We start from the raw sequence: 21,177 nt of genomic DNA on the forward strand, positions 1-21,177 counted from the left end.
TTCTTGGAGAATCCCAAGGCATTTCTAGGCCAGCTGGGAGACATAGGCCATGTCTACACCTAGCAGTAGGGATGGGAATCGAAATCCGATTCCAATTCAGAACCGGTTCCTTGTGTTTCGAGGCCTCGACATCACAATGAAAAAGCCTGAACGATCCCTTTAACGATTCCTAAAGACGTTGTGCCGTGTCTTGTTGTCCAGACGCATCAAACTAGCATGGCGCCAATAACCACCCGCTCCAAAGTTTGGCTACACTTCGCCAGGAAAGAGGGTGAAAATGAAAGGTTACGATGGTTTAGCACGAGCATTGCAGCCGTAAACATAACAATGACAGCAAGTAGGTTCAAACGCTCGAAAGTGTGTCTTTACTTCACGAGGAAAAATTACAACAAAACGACTTGCAGTCTTGCAAGGTGGAGATAACTGCATCGGGATGGAAGGTGGAGATAACTGCATCGGGAGGGAATAAGACTGCACTGTCCTCACAGAGACGCTAAGGCTTAGTCCTGGCTATATAGCTAGCTAAACTCCCAAATGAGGATACAGAAGACGTTGGTATAATTTGCTGACTTTATTCAACCATCACTTGAAGAGTGAAACTAAAAATAGAAATGAAACAAATCAATGTCATCCCCAATAACAAACAGGTTTGCATCAACGTAAATCAGCGATGATTAGCTGCTAATACAGCTAAACGGTTAGCATGCGTTCGCTAGCATTAGCACATCGTTCAAACTACTACACAACTGGATTTAAGTGTCCGATCGCGAGTGGAAGCACGCAACAACAACACAAAAGACGATACATACAGGCGTTGCCTCTGTAGATATTTTACAAACATTAAAAAAGAACGCAGGCTCATAGCAGTGTTTCCCCTCTCTCACTAACTCGCTCACTCGCTTGGATGCGGCATTTCTTCTTTGCTTGTAAGCGCGCTCTTCTTCACGTGAACGCGTTCTTCTTCGCGTGAGGAAGCGCAAGGGCGCCCCCACTTGAGCGTGAAAGCGCCACAAAAACGAATGCATTTCAGTATACTGGTAAATAATACACTTTAACAGGGGTCCCCAAACTACGGCCCGCGGGCCGGATACGGCCCGTCCCCACATTTGGTCCGGCCCCTGAACAATACCAGAGAGCATTTTGAATTTATTTTTTTTTTTCTTAATAGTGTTATTTATTTTCTGGCCTTTTTCTGTGAAGAACTCAGAGAGGGTTATTTGGTTATTATCTATTTGATTAATAGTGTTAATATTATTTATTATTATTATATTATATTATTATTTGTATTTTATTTACTTTTGTTCTGTAAAGAATCCAGAAAGGGTTATTTGATTGCGGCTTTCTGAAAAGCAATAATTTTTTACATTTCGGCACTCCTGCAATCGTCACACTTTTTCTGTGTTCTGTTCAAACTGACCCCGGCCCCTCATTAGTTAAAAGTTATGTGGCCCTCACAGGAAAAAGTTTGGGGACCCCTGCTTTAACACATATTGCCAAGGGCAGAACAACGACCTATATGCCAATATTCATTCATTCATTCATTTTCATATTTTTTATTTCTATTAGAAAAATGTTTCAGTAAAATGTTACACATTCTTCTGCATTTGCCACTTATTGCCACAGTTAATATTGAGGCTTCGGGCCTCTTTTGACCTCGTTGTGAGTTTGTAAGGTTGTGACTTCTGATTAAACTCGATGCCAATCAAAACGTTTGTTCTTCTTTTTCCCTAAATTAGAATCGATAAGAGAATCGATAAAGAATCGAATCGTTAAGCAAGATCGATAATGGAATCGGAATCGTAAAAATCCTATCAATTCCCATCCCTACCTAGCAGGGTTTTTTTTTTAAACCGAGTATCCCGCCATAGTCGGGGAAAAAATAATTACGTCACACCAGCACGTTTGTAGGGAAAAAAAAGCTTCCACAGCCAACATTTTTAAGTACATTTTTAACTGCGCGAAAAATAATTTCCCATAATATCCCCATCCTTCACATGTGTTCTTCAATGTGAAGCACTGCAAGAGTTTGTAAATAAATGGAAGCAAAAAAAGCACCTAATTTACTCCAAATGTAAACATTGGTCTCGTGTGATGTAAGTCTGTCACAGTCAGTGACGTTTCCACAGTTACAGTGCTGGCCAAAAGTATTGGCACCCCTGCAGTTCTGTCAGATATGCTCAATTTCTCCCAGAAAATGATTGCAATTACAAATGCTTTGGTAGTAATATCTTCTTTGATTGTGCTTACAAGGAAAAAACACAAAACAGAATGGAAATTATATGATTATAATTTTACACAAAACTCCAAAAATGGTCCGGATAACACATTGGCACTAGAGATGTCCCGATCGATCGGGATCACGTCATTTTCAAAGTATCGGAATCGGCAAAAAAATATCGGACATGCCTTTTTTTAATATTTATATATTTTTTAATTAAATCGTTTTCTAATTGTATTTAAAGTTACAGACATAATATGTTACACTCATCCAGAGTCTTTAGTTTAGGCTTAAGATAGGTTTATCAAATTTATCCCAATAACGGCGGTTATAAGTTTTTTTAAATGTATCACTTTGCAATCAATGCATGCGTTGCACGACCCACTCATGGATTGTCGCGCTCAATCTGTAATGGCGCCATTTACCTATGTTTTTTTGCTCCCGATCCGATCCCGATCGTTTTAGTTTGAGTATCTGCCGATCCCGATATTTCCCGATCCGATTGCTTTTTTTGCTAGCGATTCAATTCCAATCATTCCCGATAATTTTTCCCGATCATCTACATTTTGGCAATGCATTAAGAAAAAAATGAATAAAACTCGGACGAATATATACATTCAACATACAAAGTAAGACATAAGTACTGTATTTGTTTATTATGACAATAAATCCTCAAGATGGCATTTACATAACTAACATTCTTTCTGTGAGAGGGATCCACAGATAGAAAGACTTGTGACTTTGTATATTATGACTAAATATTGCCATCTAGTGTATTTGTTGAGCTTTCAGTAAATGATACTGTAGCCATGCCCAAATGCATGATGGGAAGTGGAACCATGACTGTGCGTAGAGCTACCAATTGATATGTCTTCTCTGTGTTGGGAAATAACTGAAGGTGTTAAGAAAAAGATCAATTGCTACCTTGCTTCCCCACATTGCTTCCCATGATATTTCTAATCGTAGGGAGAGGGATTGTAAGGTTTTAGCCAATTAAAAAAAGGCTCCAAAGGCTGCCAAAATTCACTCATTTTACGCCCCGGTTATCTCTCGATTTAGGTAAAACGGCGCCATTACAGATTGAGCGCGACAATGCGTGAGTGGGTCGTGCAGCGCATGCATTAATTGGGTTAAATATTATAACGTGATACATTTTTTAAAAAATTAATTACCGCCGTTATCGGGATAAATTTGAAAACCGTACCTTAAGTCTAAACTAAAGACTCTGGATGAGTGTAACATATTATGTTTGTAACGTTAAATACAATTAGAAAAACGATTTAATTATAAAAAAAAATATATATATATATATATATATATATACATATTAAAAAAAGGCATGGCCGATATTTTTTTGCCGATTCTGATACTTTGAAAATGACGTGATCGGACCCGATCAATCGGCATACATCTATAATTTTGACCATTGTCCATTGAACAATTTATTCGTCCCTCCCAGTCAAAATTAATTGGACGTCTAGCGCCGTCGAGCTAGCCAGGGAGTTAAGGAAAATGTATACCTGTTGACCTGTCTTAGCGCACCTAAATATCGATACTTTTACAATCAAATGTCGTCTAAGGGTACAATTTAGTATTAATACTGAGATACGTTTCGATCCTTTCGATCCTTATAGTGCGTAATTTTCGGACTCTAAACCGCTACTTTTTCCCCTCATTTTAAAACCTGCGGCTTATAGTCCAGTGCGGCTTATTTGTTGATTTATTTGGGTTAATAAGTAACACTTTATTTGTCAGCGGCATCATAAGATTGCCATAAGACCGACATAATTGTCATGTTGAAATTCGCCACCCCCCCCCCGCCCCCCCCCCCCCCCCCCGGCCAAGGCTCACGGAAACAGCGACAGCCGAACAAAGTGCTGCCCTGCCGATGCTGCCTCCTCGCGCGCCAACCGGGAAGGCGGAACTTCGCGCGTTCTCTTCTTATTTTAACCCTTTGTACTGACTCCATGTTTCAAAAGTTTGAAGAACACTCACCGAAAACAGGTTGACAATTTATTCGTCAACAGTGGTCAAAAACAAGGCAAAAACAGACGACGGAGGGACAATTCTCGATCCAAAACAAGGCTACATGTTTCCGAGCAGCAAAATCTGTCTTATCTCAGTGTCCAGTGTTTTTTATGTCCGTGGGCCGGCCGAAGGTGTGTCCAGGCGTTGCTTTGGGATCATCCCTCTCTGGCCGGTTTCGGGCTGTTTAGGTTCATGCGTGGATGGTGGTTGCCACAGCGACCGGCACTGGTCTTGACGTCACAAGCGCCTGCTATCAACTTTGTTATCCGGGCTGGCACTATTTGTTTTAGGACAAAGCGCGTTGGTCTTTGTCCTTGTTTGTTTGTCGGGAGGACTGATTGCCAGAGTTTGGTGCGTCAATCTTGCGCACACATTTTGGGCTTCTGTGATAAGAAGGCATTGTGTATCTATTCTGTTTCTTTAAACTATGGTGTGCTATTTATTTTACATTAGGTGTGTTAGAGTAGTGCAGTCCTACAGTGAATATGAGAAATGATACTATTCCCTGATTGATTATATTACGTGTGTTCGAGTAATGCAAACAGTTAGACGTGCCTACGGTACCATTTTTCCTTTTCCCCCTCATGAGCGCCGATAAGGTGATTCACTTTACTGTGTTCAAGGCCACTGAGTGGAGTCTGCCTAAACTATAGTTGAATGAATGTGTTATACTAATGCAAACAATTATATGGTGTGTGCGAGAATGGTACCTTTTCCCTTCAATGACATAACATAATGTGTTGTCCTGCAAATTATGTCACTAACTCCATTTATGCCCAGCTCGGATCTTTTACAGCCATTCAAAAGTGAGATAATTTGACGGATGACACAAAATGATGTCTGTCTTAAGCATTCGTTATTGCTCATAGCAGTGTCATGTCATAATTATGATGGTCGTATGAAAGTCTTATGGCGCCACTGTTAAATAAAGTGTTACTAAAATTGCATAACTAGCAATTAATGCAACAATTAGAACAGTAACCGAAGAAATAATTAGCACAGAACATGAATTTTGATTGTTATTTACATCTGTAGCGCTGCAATGCATGCTAGGAGGCATGTTGGATGACAACAATGTTGACAGCAGGTGGCAGCAGAGGTTGATTGTCTCGCTCAAGGGAGCAGTGATGAGAAAATGAAGCTTCTTGAAGCAATGAAGCTTTTCAGCCAATTGGTTCAAAGCCTCATGGAGGTTCATTTGGTCGGATGACAGTCGTATGAGGCCGCTGTCAAATAAAGTGTTTCCGGTTAATATCTTTTTAGTCTAAATATCCCATAATACAATGAGGACAGCTGCAGCTTATAGTCCAGCGCGGCTTATCTACGAACAAATGCCGTTTTCATGTCAAATTTGATGGGTGGCAGCTTTTAGTCAAGTGCCCCTTATAGTGCGAAAATAACGTTATCAAATATCGTCTACGGGTACATTTCAGTAGTAATACTTGGATACGTTTTGATACATTTGACAATCCGACAAAAAAAAAATACATCATTTATTTGAAATGGAATATATGTACAACAAACGCAGATGGAGTTGAAGTGTAAAGGAATCATTTCAGCAGTGCTGGTTGAGGATCACGCTCTTGTGCTCTCAGGTCTTTGTGCCTGACTTTGGTCTGGTGCCGCTTCAGTGGACCACGTCTGTTTTTTCCTTTCTCGCCCTCGCTCAATTTCCCCTCAATTTGCCATTTCTCTCCTTTGTCTGCAAGCCCCACGGGAGGTAGGAACGGAGGAGGAAAGGGCTTTTAAAAACTGTCTTCATTCTGATGGCCACATTGCGAACGAGGGACATATTAAGTTGGGCAAGATGGATGGGTGGACGGATGAATAAAGGCGGGGTTCATACACCTTTTCCAAGGTCAATGCCAAGCTTCTTGACCGTAAATTTTCTCTGATTTCTGTAGTTTCTTGATCAAATCAGATTATGTTTGTCATTAGCCAAAACTAGATTTTTGTACAAAACAGCAATAGGTACAGTCCATAGTTTCATAGTTTTCTCAGCGCAGTTTGTGGTTCCAATGCACATTTACAGTTAAAATATTTTGTCAAGCATAGAGAAATTTAACAGTAAATAACGTGATTTTCATATAAAAATGATCTGAGATTAGTTGACTATCAAAATAATCGTTTGCGGTAGCTCTATTTTTCATCGATATACGAAACGTATAAACGTTTAATTCGCTATCGTTGACGGCAACTGATGTCCAATCCTTTTTAACTTGGTGCCATCACTACCGGTTTGACATCAATGCACGCTTTTGAGCAATTTTTAAGTGAGAGTCAGAATGAGATGAATTAATGAATTAATCGACTGATCGCTACCAGCCCTCCCAGTCAAAATGGATTGTACGTCTGTCCCCGTCAATGGCAGCTAATGAGTCAACTACAGTGAGTACACCCCTTGCATTTCTGCAGATATTTAAGTATATTTTTTCATGGGACAACACTGACAAAATGACACTTTGACACAATGAAAAATAATGTGTGTGCATCTTAAATAATAGTTAATTTATTTTCCCCTCAAAATAACTCAAAATATAGCCATTAATATCTAAATCCCTGGCAACAGAAGTGAGTACACACCAAAGAAACTACATCCCTAAATGTCCAAATTGAGTACTGCTTGTCATTCTCCCTCCAAAATGTCATGTGACTCGTTACAGGAGTGCTGTCAGCATTGCTGCAGAGATTGAAGAGGTGGGGGGTCAGCCTCTTAGTGCTCAGACCATACGCCGCACTCTACATCAAATTAGTGTGCTAACCCTGAAGACGGTACACAAGAAAGCCCGCAAACAGTTTGCTACAGACATGTCAAAGCACATGGATTACTGGAATCATGTCCTATGGTCTGATGAGACGGGCGGGCTTTTTTGTGTACCGTCTTCAGAAGAGGCTTCCTCCTGGGGTGACAGCCATGCACACCAATCGGATGTAGAGTGGTACCTTATGAAATTAATTGGTTTTGGGAGTAGTTTCATAACCTAAAAATTCTGTAAGTAGAGAAGCGTTTTCCATGTAAATGCCCTAATCCGTTCCAAGCCCCCAAAATTCAGACATAAATCGTTTATAATGCATGCAAATTAGGGCTGTCAAACGATTGCAAATTTTAATCGATTTAATTACAGCTTAAAAATTAATTAATTGTAATTAATTGCAGTTTCATCTATAAATATATTTTTCAGTAAATTATTGTTGGAATGGAAAGATAAGACACAAGATGGATATATACATTCAACAAACGGTACATAAGTACTGTATTTGTTTATTATAACAATAAATCAACAAGATGGCATTAACATTATTAACATTCTGTTAAAGCGATCCATGGATAGAAAGACTTGTAGTTCTTAAACGATAAATGTTAGTACAAGTTATAGAAATTTTATATTAAAACCCCTCTTAATGTTTTCGTTTTAATAAAATTTGTAAAATTTTCAATCAAAAAATAAACTACTGTAGTAGCTCGCCATTGTTGACGTCAATAATTACACAATGAAACCCATAAAATCAGTCGCACCCAACCGCCAGCAGAGGGAGACAAAAAACGAGTAACAAGTGGCCATGACACTGCTGTCATTTTAATCTGTTTGAGCGGGGCATGTGCGTTAATTGCGTCAAATATTTTAACGTGATTAATTTTAAAAAATTAATTAGCGCCCGTTAACGTGATTGAACGAGAGTGAGGGAGGCGCAGCACATCTCACATGAGTGACACGATCCAAACACTGCTACAATGCAGGCTGGACTCCACGTACAATATGAAAACGTCTCGCATTGTAAACATATGACAGAAACGATTTCGCATTTTCGTCTCTTCATTGTCTCATCAGAAAAAACTGGTATTCGTCTCCAATAATCATTTGTGGCAGGCATAACTCAGAACTAGAGGAGCGCTTTTTGTAGGCGTATGTCAGCTCTCTCTAAGCATTGCCCTATTATTACTCTCTGTGACCTTTGAACCTTCCTTTTCTCGTCTTATTACCTACTCAGCATTTCAATAGGCTAATCTGTTATTATTCCTTTTCTAACCTCTGTGACCTTTGACCTCATGCCCCAAAATTTTATTCACCTCTTCAGTTTCATATTACAAACATATCATATATATAACATAACATATATGTACATAAGTACTGTATTTGTTTATTATAACAATAAATCAACAAGATGGCATTAATATTAACATTCTGTTAAAGCAATCCATGGATAGAAAGAATTTTAGTTCTTAAAAGATAAATGTTAGTACAAGTTATAGAAATTTTATATTAAAACCCCTCTTAATGTTTTCGTTTTATTAAAATTTGTAAAATTTTCAGTCAAAAAATAAACTAGTAGCTCGCCATTTTTGATGTCAATAATTACACCATGCTCACTCATGGTACTAACCAATAAAATCAGTTGGACCCAAACGCCAGCAGAGGGCGCAAAAAAACAAGTAACAAGCGGACATTACACTGTACTGTCATTTTAGTCTGTTTGAGCGGGGCATGTGCGTTAATTGCGTCAAATATTTTAACGTGATTCATTAAAAAAAATAATTACCGCCAGTTAACGCGATAATTTTGACAACCCTAATACGAATCCATTAAAACGTACCGTAATTTTCGGACTATAAGGCGCACCTGACTATAAGCCGCCATCCACCAAATTTGACACAAAAACGGCATTTGTTCATATATAAGCCCAACTGGACTATAAGCCGCAGCTATCCTCACTATATTATGGGATATTTACAACGAAAAATATATTAACCGGATGTGATGATGTGAATCGCACTATTTTCCAAGTATTGTCAGAAATATGTTATAGATAGAGATGTCCCAATCGATCGGGATGCTGATCGATCGGGTCCGATCACGTCATTTTCAAAGTATCGGAATCGGCAATAAAATACCGGCCATGCCTTTTTAATTTTTTTTTTTTTAATTAAATCGTTTTCTAATTGTATTTAACGTTTCAGACATAATATGTTACACTCACCCAGAGTCTTTAGTTAAGGCTTAAGGTAGGGTTATCAAATTTATCCCAATAACGGCAGTAATGAATTTTTTTTTTTATGTATCACGTTAAAATATTTAACGCAATTAATGCATGCGCTGTACAACCCACTCACGCATTGTCGCGCTCAATCTGTAATGGCGCCGTTTTACCTATATAGAGAGATAAAAGGCAGCGTTAAATGAGTAGAGTGAAATTTGGCAGCCTTTGGAGCCTTTATTTAATTGGCTAAAGCCATACAATCCCTCTCCCTACGATTAGAAATATCATGGGAAGCAATGTGGGGAAGCAAGGCAGCACTTGATCTTTTTCTTAACACCTTATGTTATTTCCTAACGCAGAGAAGACATATCAATTGGTAGCATTACGCACAGTCATGGTTCCACTTCCCATCATGCATTTGGCCATGGCTACAGTATAATTTACTGAAAGCTCAACAAATACACTAGATGGCAATATTTAGTCACAATATACATAGTCACAAGTCTTTCTATCCGTGGATCCCTCTCACAGAAAGAATGTTAATAATGCAAATGCCATCTTGAGGATTTATTGTCATAATAAACAAATACAGTACTTATGTACTGTATGCTGAATGTATATATTCGTCCGAGTTTTTTTTTCTTAATGCATTGCTAAAATGTATATGATCGGGAAAAATTATCGGGAATGATTGGAATTGAATCGGGAGCAAAAAAAAAAAGCAATCGGATTGGGAAATATCGGGATCAGCAGATACTCAAACTAAAACGATCGGGATCGGAACAACCCTAGTTATAGGTATCCAATCCATTTAAACTGAGAGAGGCTGGCATCTAATTCTCCATTAAATCCTTTCGACTTTCAACTAGGTCCCATAAAAAAAACTCCATTGGTGAACTGACACAAAAATCTAGGAGTGCTCATAATTTTTTTTTCATTAAAAAAAATTAACAGGGAGTGACCCAGAATTGACCCAAGGTCAAGAGAAAGTGATCTAAAATCAATAGGAAGGGACCTGGAAATGCCCCAAAATTAACATAAAGTGACCCAAAGTCATCAAGTGATCCGAAATGCGCCAAAACCATTAGGAATTGACCTGGATTGCCCCAAAATCAAGTTACCTAAATCCACAGGAAGTCCCCTGGATAAGCCACAAAATCAACACCGAATGACCTAAAATCAAAAAAGTGACCTACTGTAATTTTCGCACTACAAGGCGCACCTGACTATCGCCGCCACCCACCAAATTTGACGCCAAAACGTAATTTGTTCATAGATAACCCGCGCCGGACTATAAGCCGCCGCTGTCCTCAATGCATTATGGGATATTTGCACCAAAGATATTAACCATTAACCCTTTATTTGACAGCAGCATCATAAGACTGTCAGAAGATCAAATGAACCACCATGAAGCTTTGAACCAATTAGCTGCAAAGCTTCATTGCTTCAAGAAGCTTCCTTTGGCCATCACTGCTCCCTTGGAGGAGGCAGTCAACTTCTGTCGCCACCTGCTGTCAACACTGTTGTTATCCAACATGCCTCCTAGCATGCTTTGCAGCGCTCCAGATGTAAATAACAATCAAAATTCATGTTCTGTGCTAATTATTTCTTCAGTTACTGTTCCAGTTGTTTCATTAATTACTAGTTATAGTGGTTGGTAACACTTTATTTGACAGTGGCACCATAAGACTGTCATAAGACCGTCATAATTATGACATGACACTGTCATGAGCATTAATAAATGCTTATGACAGATGTCATTGGGCGTCAGCCGGCAAATTATCTCACTTTTGAATGGATGTAAAAGATCCGAGCTGGACTTAAATGGAGTTAATGACAACATTTTCCGGGATGACACTTAATGACATCTGTCATAGGCATTCATTAACACCTATGACAGTGTCATGTCATAATTATGACGGTCCTATGACAGTCTTACGACGCTGCTGTCAGATAATGTGTTACCTATTAACCTAAATAGATCAACAAATAAGCCGCAGGATTCAAAATGAGCAGAAAAAAGTAGCGGCTAATAGTCTGAAAAATTATGGTAACAAAAAAATATTGTTTTTAGACGGGCAGGAACGAATTTACTCCATAAGTAAAAAGGACTTTAAAGAAGAGCCCTTTATTTCTGATCTCACAACCTCAATGGTCGCGCAGCGACTCTCAAATCTAAAAAGAAAAAAGGCAAGCGCTCGTCACGTTTCCCGTGGTATTTGTTCTCTATCGATTGTTGTGGATGATTGCGGCTCATTTGAAGAAAAGGCGCCAGATAAAAACAGGAGCGGGCATCGAGGTGCGAGACGGAAACTGAGATAAAGAGGATAGACGCGGGCGGGGGAGGAAAAAAAAAGGGTCGCGAGATATCACAGGAAAACGCGCTGACAATAGGAGGCCGATGAAGAGCGATGACAGTGGAGCCGGCCAAGGCGGCGGAATTTTCCGGAGATTTTTACTCATTACAAAGACGAGCACAACAAGGGGAGACGGTATTAATCAGAGCTCAGCACTAATGAGGCATTAACTCATTACACGAGAATAGAAAGAGACCCAAAAAGGAATAGAGGGAGCGAAAGAAAGCGCCATATAAATTAATTAGGTGGGAACATTAGCAGGAAAATGAACATTTTGGAAGGATGAGACGGCACAGTTGAGTGAAGATGTGACAGCAGGATGAATAGAACCCAAATCAGCCTCCTCACTTGTGTAGTTTCAGGTGTTAATGAAGGAATCTGACCTTTATCCTCAACAACTGTGCTGCAAACAACTATCAAGTAGACTCTCGATAGCGTATACAGCTAGAAAGGCTTTCAGGTTTTGAAGTGGCAGTTCATTGTAATAGCTGCTTGGCAATGTCGGCGGGACATCCAGTCAAAATTCATAAGAGCATTCCAGTATAATAGAAGTTTGACAATCATCAGTTAAAGTGATCCTCTACCTTAAAGGGATCCTCTATTTTTAAGACAAGTAATTCTTAAAAGATAAATGTTAGTATGAGTTATAATAATTTGATATTAAAACCCCTCTTAATGTTTTGGTTTTAATAAAGTTTGTAAAATTCTTTTAAGTGATAGGTCGCCATTCTTGTGACGTCGCAGTGCGTGACGTCACTGGTCCCGTTGCCGAAATTACAGCGTGTCACTCGTTAGCTTTCCCGACATGTCGTCGGTTCTACGCTTCCTATTTGAACCAGATCTGAAAAGTGAAGAGCAGGACAGCACTGTCGGTCGTTCACAAGACGAGCTTCAGGGAAAAATGCGTCCAGCAAATTCCTGATAAGACAAAAGTTGGGCAAAACTGGTGATGCGAGAGAGTCCTGTTGGGAAGTGCGGTTGGGAGCGAGAGTGTATGCTGTCCGGTTTTATTAGCAGATATTCAAGGTAAGCATATTGCGTTTTCAAACTTATCCCAATATAATTATGTAGATTGTTAGCATCCAGAGCTGTCGTGTGCTTTGCATACAGTACAGGCCAAAGAGCACACCTTGTGTAATCCATGTCTTGTACATTGTAACGCGTGGTAGCTAGGATATGTGTATAAAAGTACCAAAAAGGGGAGAAGCTTCCACTGTGCACATTTATTCACCAAAAAATTATATTTCCACCTTGACCACTCTTCACTCGGGAGCTCAGCAGTACACAAACACGCGTTCCCTGACAAACTCCAACATTGTTGCGAGGTCAACGTCAGAGTCACTGTCGTCACTGTAGCGTGCCATAGTGCTTTAATTGTTTAGTATGATTTGGGGAAAACTCCCACGAAGAATAGTCAACATACAGTTGTGGTCAAAAGTTTACATACACTTGTGAAGAACATAATGTCATGGCTCTCTTGAGTTTCCAGTTATTTCTACAACTCTGATTTTTCTCCGATAGAGTGATTGGAACCGATACTTCTTTGTCACAAAAAACATTCATGAAGTTTGGTTCTTTTATGACTTTATTATGGGTTAACAGAAAAAGTGATCAAATCTGCTGGGTCAAAAATATACATACATGGATCTGAAAAAGCGAATCATTGACTTGAACAAGTCAGGAAAGTCACTTGGAGCCATTTCAAAGCAGCTGCAGGTCCCAAGAGCAACAGTGCAAACAATTGTTTGTAAGTATAAAGTGCATGGCACTGTTTTGTCACTGCCATGATCACGAAGAAAACGCAAGCTATCACCTGCTGCTGAGAGAAAATTGGTCAGGAGGGTGAAGATTCAACCGAGAATCACCAAAAAGCAGATCTGCCAAGAATTAGAAGCTGCTGGAACACAGGTGTCAGTGTCCACAGTCAAGCGTGTTTTGCATCTCCATGGACTGAGAGGCTGCCGTGCAAGAGGGAAGCCCTTGCTCCAAAAGCGGCACCGTAAGGCTTGACTGAAGTTTGCTGCTGATCACATGGACAAAGATAAGATCTTCTGGAGGAAAGTTCTGTGGTCAGCCGAAACAAAAATCAAGCTATTTGGCCACCATGCCCAGCAATATGTTTGGAAGAGAAAAGGTGAGGCCTTTAACCCCAAGTACACCATGCCTACCGTCAAGCACGGTGGTGGTAGTATTATGCTGTGGGGCTGTTTCGCTGCTAATGGAACTGGTGCTTTACAGAGAGTAAATGGGATAATGAAGAAGGAGGATTACCTTCAAATTCTTCAAGATAACCTAACGTCATCAGCCCGAAGATTGGGTCTTTGGCGCAGTTGGGTGTTCCAACAGGACAATGACCCCAAACACACATCAAAAGTGGTAATGGAAAGGCTAAATCAGGCTAGAATTAAGGTTTTCGAATGGCCTTCCCAAAGTCCTGACTTAAACCCCATTGAGAACTAGTGGACAATGCTGAAGAAACAAGTCCATGTCAGAAAGCCATCAAATTTAACTGAACTCCACCAATTCTGTCAAGAGGAGTGGTCAAAGATTCTGCCAGAAGCTTGTGGATGGCTACCAAAAGCGCCTAATTGAAGTGAAAATGGCCAAGGGACATGTTACCAAATATTAGCGCTGCTGTATGTATATTTTTGACCCAGCAGATTTGATCACTTTTTTCTGTTCACCCATAATAAAGTCATAAAAGAACCAAACTTCATGAATGTTTTTTGTGACAAAGAAGTATCTGTTCCAATCACTCTATCTGAGAAAAATCAGAGTTGTAGAAATAACTGGAAACTCAAGAGAGCCATGACATTATGTTCTTCACAAGTGTATGTAAACATTTGACCACAACTGTAAAAGATAGCAATAGTAATCCAAATCTGCGTTTTTTACACACTCGAAGATCCAGGAATTAGACCAATCCCATGGTAATGTCACAGCCGCATCAGGCCGTCGATTCCACAAAATAGACTGATCCCAAAAGCTGCTGTTTGGGACCGACGAATCAAAAAAATGGACAGATCCGAAACCAATATTGCAGGCGCGGTGGGACCGTCGGATCCAGAAAATAGACGGATCCCTTGTTCGGGCGCCAGTTGTAACGCGTGGGTGGGCTCGCAGCGTTGACGTAAATGGAATGTTTCCAAATGTGTAGCGTATACAACAATTGCGTATTGCTGCCTAAACTCGCGAAGTAAAATGCCACGATGTGCTGCTTTTGGATGCAATTTCCAGTCAAATGGTAACAAGAGTGACGTGAGTGGTCAAGGTGGAATTATTTTTTTGTGAATAAATGTGCATAAGTGGAAGCTTCTCCCCTTTTTGGTATCCTACCTACCACACGTTACAACTGCCGCCCAGACACTTTTCCTGGATCCTCAGTCAAGTAAGGGATCCGTCTAATTTCTGGATCCAACGGTCCCACCGCGGCGGCAATATTGGTGAAATTTTTTTTTTTTTTTTTTGTGAATAAATATGCATAAGTGGAAGCTTCTCCCCTTTTTGGTACTTTTATGCATGTATCCTACCTACCACGCGGTACAATGTACAAGACATGGATTACACTCGATTCCAGGATTTGTTCCAGTCAAACTGTTGGCTTGTACTATATGTAAAGCATACGACAGCTCTGGACACTATCAATCTACATGGGATAAGTTTGAAAACGCAATATCTTACCTTGAAGATCTGCCAACACAAACCGGAGTTCTCAACAGCGTACACTCTCTCGCTCCGTTGTCAATGAGACGCACTTGCAGCGAGTACATCACCAGTTTTGCCCAATTCTTCTCTTATAAGGTACTGTATTTCCTGTTCTCATTTTGCCTTCGATACTCGTCTTGTGATCGACCGACAGCGCAGTCCTGCTCTTCACTTTTCTGATCTGGTTCAAATTGGAAGGCCATAACCGACGACATGTTGGGGTAGCTAAGAGTGACACGCTGGAGATTCGGCCCAGTGACGTCACGCACTGCGACGTAACAAGAATGGCGACCTGTCACTTAAAATAATTTTAGAAATTTTATTAAAACGAAAACATAAAGAGGGGTTTTTAATATCAAATTATTATAACTCATACAAACACAAGAATAACTTGTCTTAAAAATAGAGGATCCCTTTAACATAGAGGTTTGACAGTTGCCTTCATCAAAGCACCGTTCCGCCCCTGAATCTTATACTGGAACGGTGTTCCCGACCCCTTGATTTTGTCAACTAATACTAGACGAAGACAAACACATTTTGAAAGACTAAGTATTTTCGTCCCAAAAACTAAAAACAACATTTAAAGGGCTGCCAAAAACAACACTGATTAATATCACTGCTAGCAGTACCAGTTCAAATATTGGACATCTATTGTCTTCAATGGCACTGAAACATGATCATTCCCCAGGACATCAACTGTTGATTTTTCACTATACATATCACTTCACTAATGGTTCTCTCTCTAATATAGCAATAGTAAATTCTCATGGCTCTAGTATACAAACCCATTATTAAAGCATTTGTATATTTTATACTGTAGATTTTGTACCCGAGTGTTCTCTTCTCCTAACATCCCACGCCTCTTGTCCCGACGGAATTCTACATCTTTTGATTTATTTCTAGCCCCAGCCATCCCTTCACTTCTTTAGATATCTTTTCATCTCGCCGCCCTGCAGATGACAAACAGTTTGGCTTTAATTAAAATGCATTCAAACATTCCTCGCGCCGGTGACTAAACCTCCCGCTCTCTCTCTCTGTATATCCGCAGGACACTGACCTCGTCCTCACCTTCAACCTGTCCATGCATCGTTCCTGGTGGATGGAGAACGGCCCCGGGTGCAGAGTGACCCCTGTCAGCCCTCCTCCCTCCTGGGCACCGGAGGACCACCGATACATATCGATATCCGGGTGCCTGATGGACTTTCAATTTGTAGAGGTGGCTCATTCCTCGCTGCAGATACTTCTGGCCGTAAGCACTTTTACTATCTACCACACACAGTAAAGTAATGATCAGACCACAGCTTGAAGTGACCTAATTCTGATGTTTTTGCCTTTAACTTTTGAGTGAGGTTCTGAACAGGCCAAGTCACATGGAATATATGATTATGATATCATTTATTTTAGGTAAAGAGTAATTATAATTAGGGTTGTTCCGATTATGTTTTTTTGCTCCCGAACCGATCACGATCGTTTTAGTTTGAGTATCTGCCGATCCCGATATTTCCCGATCCAATTGCTTTTTTTTTTTTTGCTCCCGATTCAATTCCAATCATTCACGATAATTTTTCCCGATCATATACATTTTGGCAATGCATTAAGAAAAAAATGAATAAAACTCGGACGAATATATACATTCAACATACAGTACATAAGTACTATATTTGTTTATTATGACAATAAATCCTCAAGATGGCATTTACATTATTAACATTCTTTCTGTGAGAGGGATCCACGGATAGAAAGACTTGTAATTCTTAAAGGATAAATGTGACTTTGTATATTGTGACTAAATATTGCCATCTAGTGTATCTGTTGAGCTTTCAGTAAATGATACTGTAGCCATTTAACTTCTGCCCAAATGCATGATGGGAAGTGCAGCCATGACTGTGCGTCGTGGTAGCAATTGATATATCTTCTCTGCGTTGGGAAATAACATAGGGTGTTAAGAAAAAGATCAATTACTACCTTTCTTCCCCACATTGCTTCCCACGATTATTCTAATCATTGGGAGAGGGATTGTAATGCTTTAGCCATTCTAAAAAAGGCTCCAAAGGATGCCAAAATTCACTCTACTCATTTTACGCTGCCTTTTAGCCCTATATACTGTATGGGTAAAACGGCGTCATTATAGATTGAATCCGACAATGCGTGAGTGGGTCGTGCAGCGCATGCGTTAATTGCGGTAAATATTGTAATTAGAAAACGATTTGATTAAAAAAATATATAAATATTTTAAAAAGGCATGTCCGATATTTTTTTGCTGATTCCGCTACTTTGAAAATGACGTGATCGGACCCGATCGATTGGGATGCCGATCGATCGGGACATCTCTAATTATAATAAATATAAACGAGAAAAGTAGACATTTCACCTAATATTGAACCGTTTTTGTCTTTATTTTAGATGTACATTGTTGAAAACATGCAACAATTGCATCTCAGATGTGAGTAGGGGGGGAAAAAAACGACAAATTCACTGCCTTCACTCAAAAAACTAAAGGTTCCGCTCCTCATTGTAGTGTTTTGACTCACATTACCAAATAATTTATTGCACTAAAGCTACACTAGGTAACTTTTCAACCTTTATAAAACATTTTTATAACATTTGTGATAATATGTCGACTGCCAACTATTTAAATGACACCATGGCGGAAAACACTCAGGTGACTTGAAGTTCTGCTCTGAGACCCCCAATTTGGCAAATTTCAAAATTGTCCGATATGAATGTGTGATACATCATTGGAAAGCTCAATTTTCTGGGGGAAGAAAATTTTTAAACAGGAGGGCATTTTTAGAAAGTTTTTTTTTTTTTTTTTTTAAACAGCAAAACCCTAACTGGAGGCGAGAGCAGAATTAAAGACGGCACGATTTTAACGAGATATTATCGCATACTTACCTTGTTTCGATCTAAAAACTCCATGTAGCATGTATCACCGAGTGTCAAGACACATATGTGAAGGGCCACAGCCAGATTTCTGAGGGATTTTACGGGTGAAACATGGTCATATAACAAGGGTCGCGATGCAGAAATCGCAGACATCAAGGAGTGGTCGAGATGTTCTTTTTCATATATTTACCCTTTTAAACTTTTTTTTTTTTTTCAAATTTTTCTTTGGCTGGATCGATTATTTATCATCTTAAACATTGGAGAAAATGCGACTGTAACGAAAAAACAATACAACTAAGCGATAGTTATTAGGTAGATATCCGTGACTTTTTTACAGACGCTAATTTTTTCATTGTGACATAATTTGTTTAAAAGTTTAAAATATGCGAGTGAATCATTTTTTAAAGTCGTTTTTTTTTTTTTAAATTAAATATTAGACATCAATTAATGATTCTAAGCTAAAAATGACAAACATTTCGAATAATAAATGCAATTACTTACCTTGTTTTTATGGCTAGGTTGAAACAAAAGCGGTTGCGTGACGTCTGTAAACGGTGGTTTCCAGGGTAAAACGGACAAATTTAAAAATAGTTAGTGGACTTGATGCGCCATGAATCTGCTATGGCAGCATATAGACATATTGTTCTATCAAACACAAAAGCTATTTTGGCTTAAAATACAGCAGTTTCTTTTAAAGAGGAAGGCAAGATCAGAAACTGCTTTTTCAATCTTGTCTGTGTTTCCCGCCATATCTGTATCGCTTTCACCGCCAGTAATTAACTTTGAGGTTGCAGGAATCTTGCCGCACAAAAAAAAAAGAAAAATACAATTGTGCTGACTGCTTTACGGCATACGTCACTTCCCCTTTTCCTTATTCATTATGAAGACTGAAATTGATGCAAACGCTTTCGCGTGAATTCTGCAAAGATGGCAGAGCAACAAAAGAGGAGGAAAAAAAGGGAGACCCCCTAGATATACAGAGCATACATTGGCACGGCTTTTAATTGCTGGTGTGACACTGGGTTAGCCACAGTAAGCCACACAGTTGCTAACACGGTTGCTAACCGTCATATGCTATTGTTCAGCCACACCTGGATTTATTACCTTATTACTATTCATCCTTCACACAGCCGCTGGAAACAGAAATGTTGTTTAACCCATGTGCAGGCGACCGGCAGATTGATTTTTGATTCATTGATGATTTTACAACATTGTGCGGGTGTCCGCTGGTCCTCATTGGAAACGCAGTCTTCCTTTTGGCCAGTGCTTCTCAATTATTTTCTGTTACGCCCCCCCAAGGAAGACGTAAATGTTTCGCGCCCCCCCAACTCTCTGCCGCCACTGAAAATAGTATCATTTCTCTATAATATTACTATTATAAGTACACCTCAGCCTAACATTGTGTCATTTTTTTTCTATTAAAGAAAAAAAGTAACATAGATCAACTTATAATAAAGTATAACTTTATTAACATTGTTTTGCTTGTAACAGAAATGACTTAACGCGCATCAATTTGCCTGAAGTAAAAATAATTTTTAAAAAAAGAGTCACATCCAAACTGTAAAAATACACTCAAGGTACATTTTTGACCATTTGATACTGAAAAATAAAATGTAATAAAATCAGTAAATAATAACAAATTCAAATTGATTAGAAACATTTACTCTTCAGGACAACATGCCAACAAATTTGACCGAAAAAAAACAAAACTGAATAGAAGGGGGAAAAAAGTGTCTTTGGACAGAAGGAAAGTTTTTATTTTCGCCGATTCACCACAGGGCTCACTGGTTTACTGATATAACACTGACAAAGCGGGACGATTGTGACAATTGGCAATATTCAGCACGTTTTCGCTGAAAAACAATCAAGCGGCTTATCAATGAGATTGAGGTCTAATGTCTTTAAGTGGCGTCTTAACTGATTTGGCTTCAGACTCTCCGCTATAATCATTGTCTTTCCTCATTTCCCACTATATTAAAAGTCAAAGCCAAAAGGCAAACGGTCCGAAAAAAGCGCATTCTCGGCGGCCGAGGGAGAACAGTAGGTGATGGCGGTGGTCATGACGATCCCAAGCCGAAAACGGCACTTCTCGGCCGGACACGTGAGAACCAGAGAAGACAGTGGGTCGCTGCGTGAGTCCAGCTCTGCGTGAGTGTCTTCCGTGTGCTCTTGCTTACTTCAAAAATACTGCACGCACTTTGAAAATGAGAGCGCCACTGCCACCCACGGAGTGGATGTGCAAGTACACTCTACTCTAGTACGGCAAAAAAAAAAAAAAAAAAAAAAGCATGTTCCCCGAGGTCACTCGCGCCACCCCTGGCATCGCTCTGCGCCCCCCTGGGGCCATTTGAGAAGTACTGCTTTAGGCAAAAGCCTCTCAAATATTTTCAAGTGGGAGAACTTGCACAATTAGTGGTTGACTAAATACTTATTTGCCCCACTGTAGCTAAGAGGGAAGGCACACCAATAATCGTTTTATAATCGAATCGTAGCCTCTGAATCGTAATCGAATCCCAAATATTCCCACCTGTACTGTTTATGCGACTTTAAAAAAAAAAAAACTCTTGCGTCGTGAAGTCAAAATCGCGTAAGTCGAGTACACCACAACCCAGGGACTACCTGTATATGCTCAGCGATAAATCAGGCATGTATAAACTGCTTGCTACACCATTTGTTATTATTCCTCTGTGCGTGTGGGTCACTTCCAGGTTATAATGTTCAGAAAATGAAAACAGCTTCGCAAAAAGGTTAGATATGGACAAAAAAAATCTTGATTTGTGCATGAACGTTCGCTGCTCAGCCTTCACCGTGTACAGATGCTCACTTACAGCTACAAATCAAGTCAGAAACCTTGGTGTAATTATTGACTCAGACCTCAAATTTAATAGCCATCTAAAGTCCGTCACTAAATCCGCTTATTACCACCTAAAATATATAACCAGAATTAAGGGGCTTCTGACTCAACAAGACATGGAAAAACTTATGCATGCATTCATTTTCAGCAGA

The 21,177-nt window shown here is 39.6% G+C and overlaps 1 protein-coding gene across 2 annotated transcripts in view; it reads left to right on the plus strand.

The window, feature by feature from the left end:
• The window catches only part of nkain2 (sodium/potassium transporting ATPase interacting 2), a 203,542-nt gene that overhangs the window by 133,946 nt on the left and 48,419 nt on the right, over positions 1-21,177 (plus strand). For both annotated transcript variants that reach the window (XM_057822650.1, XM_057822651.1), the window contains one exon: positions 16,334-16,534. In XM_057822650.1, coding sequence (XP_057678633.1) covers positions 16,334-16,534 — 201 coding nt within the window. The remainder of the gene's footprint in view (positions 1-16,333; positions 16,535-21,177) is intronic.

The sequence above is a fragment of the Corythoichthys intestinalis genome, chromosome 19 (genome assembly GCF_030265065.1).
Source record: "Corythoichthys intestinalis isolate RoL2023-P3 chromosome 19, ASM3026506v1, whole genome shotgun sequence".
Classification (NCBI taxonomy): Eukaryota; Metazoa; Chordata; class Actinopteri; order Syngnathiformes; family Syngnathidae; genus Corythoichthys; species Corythoichthys intestinalis.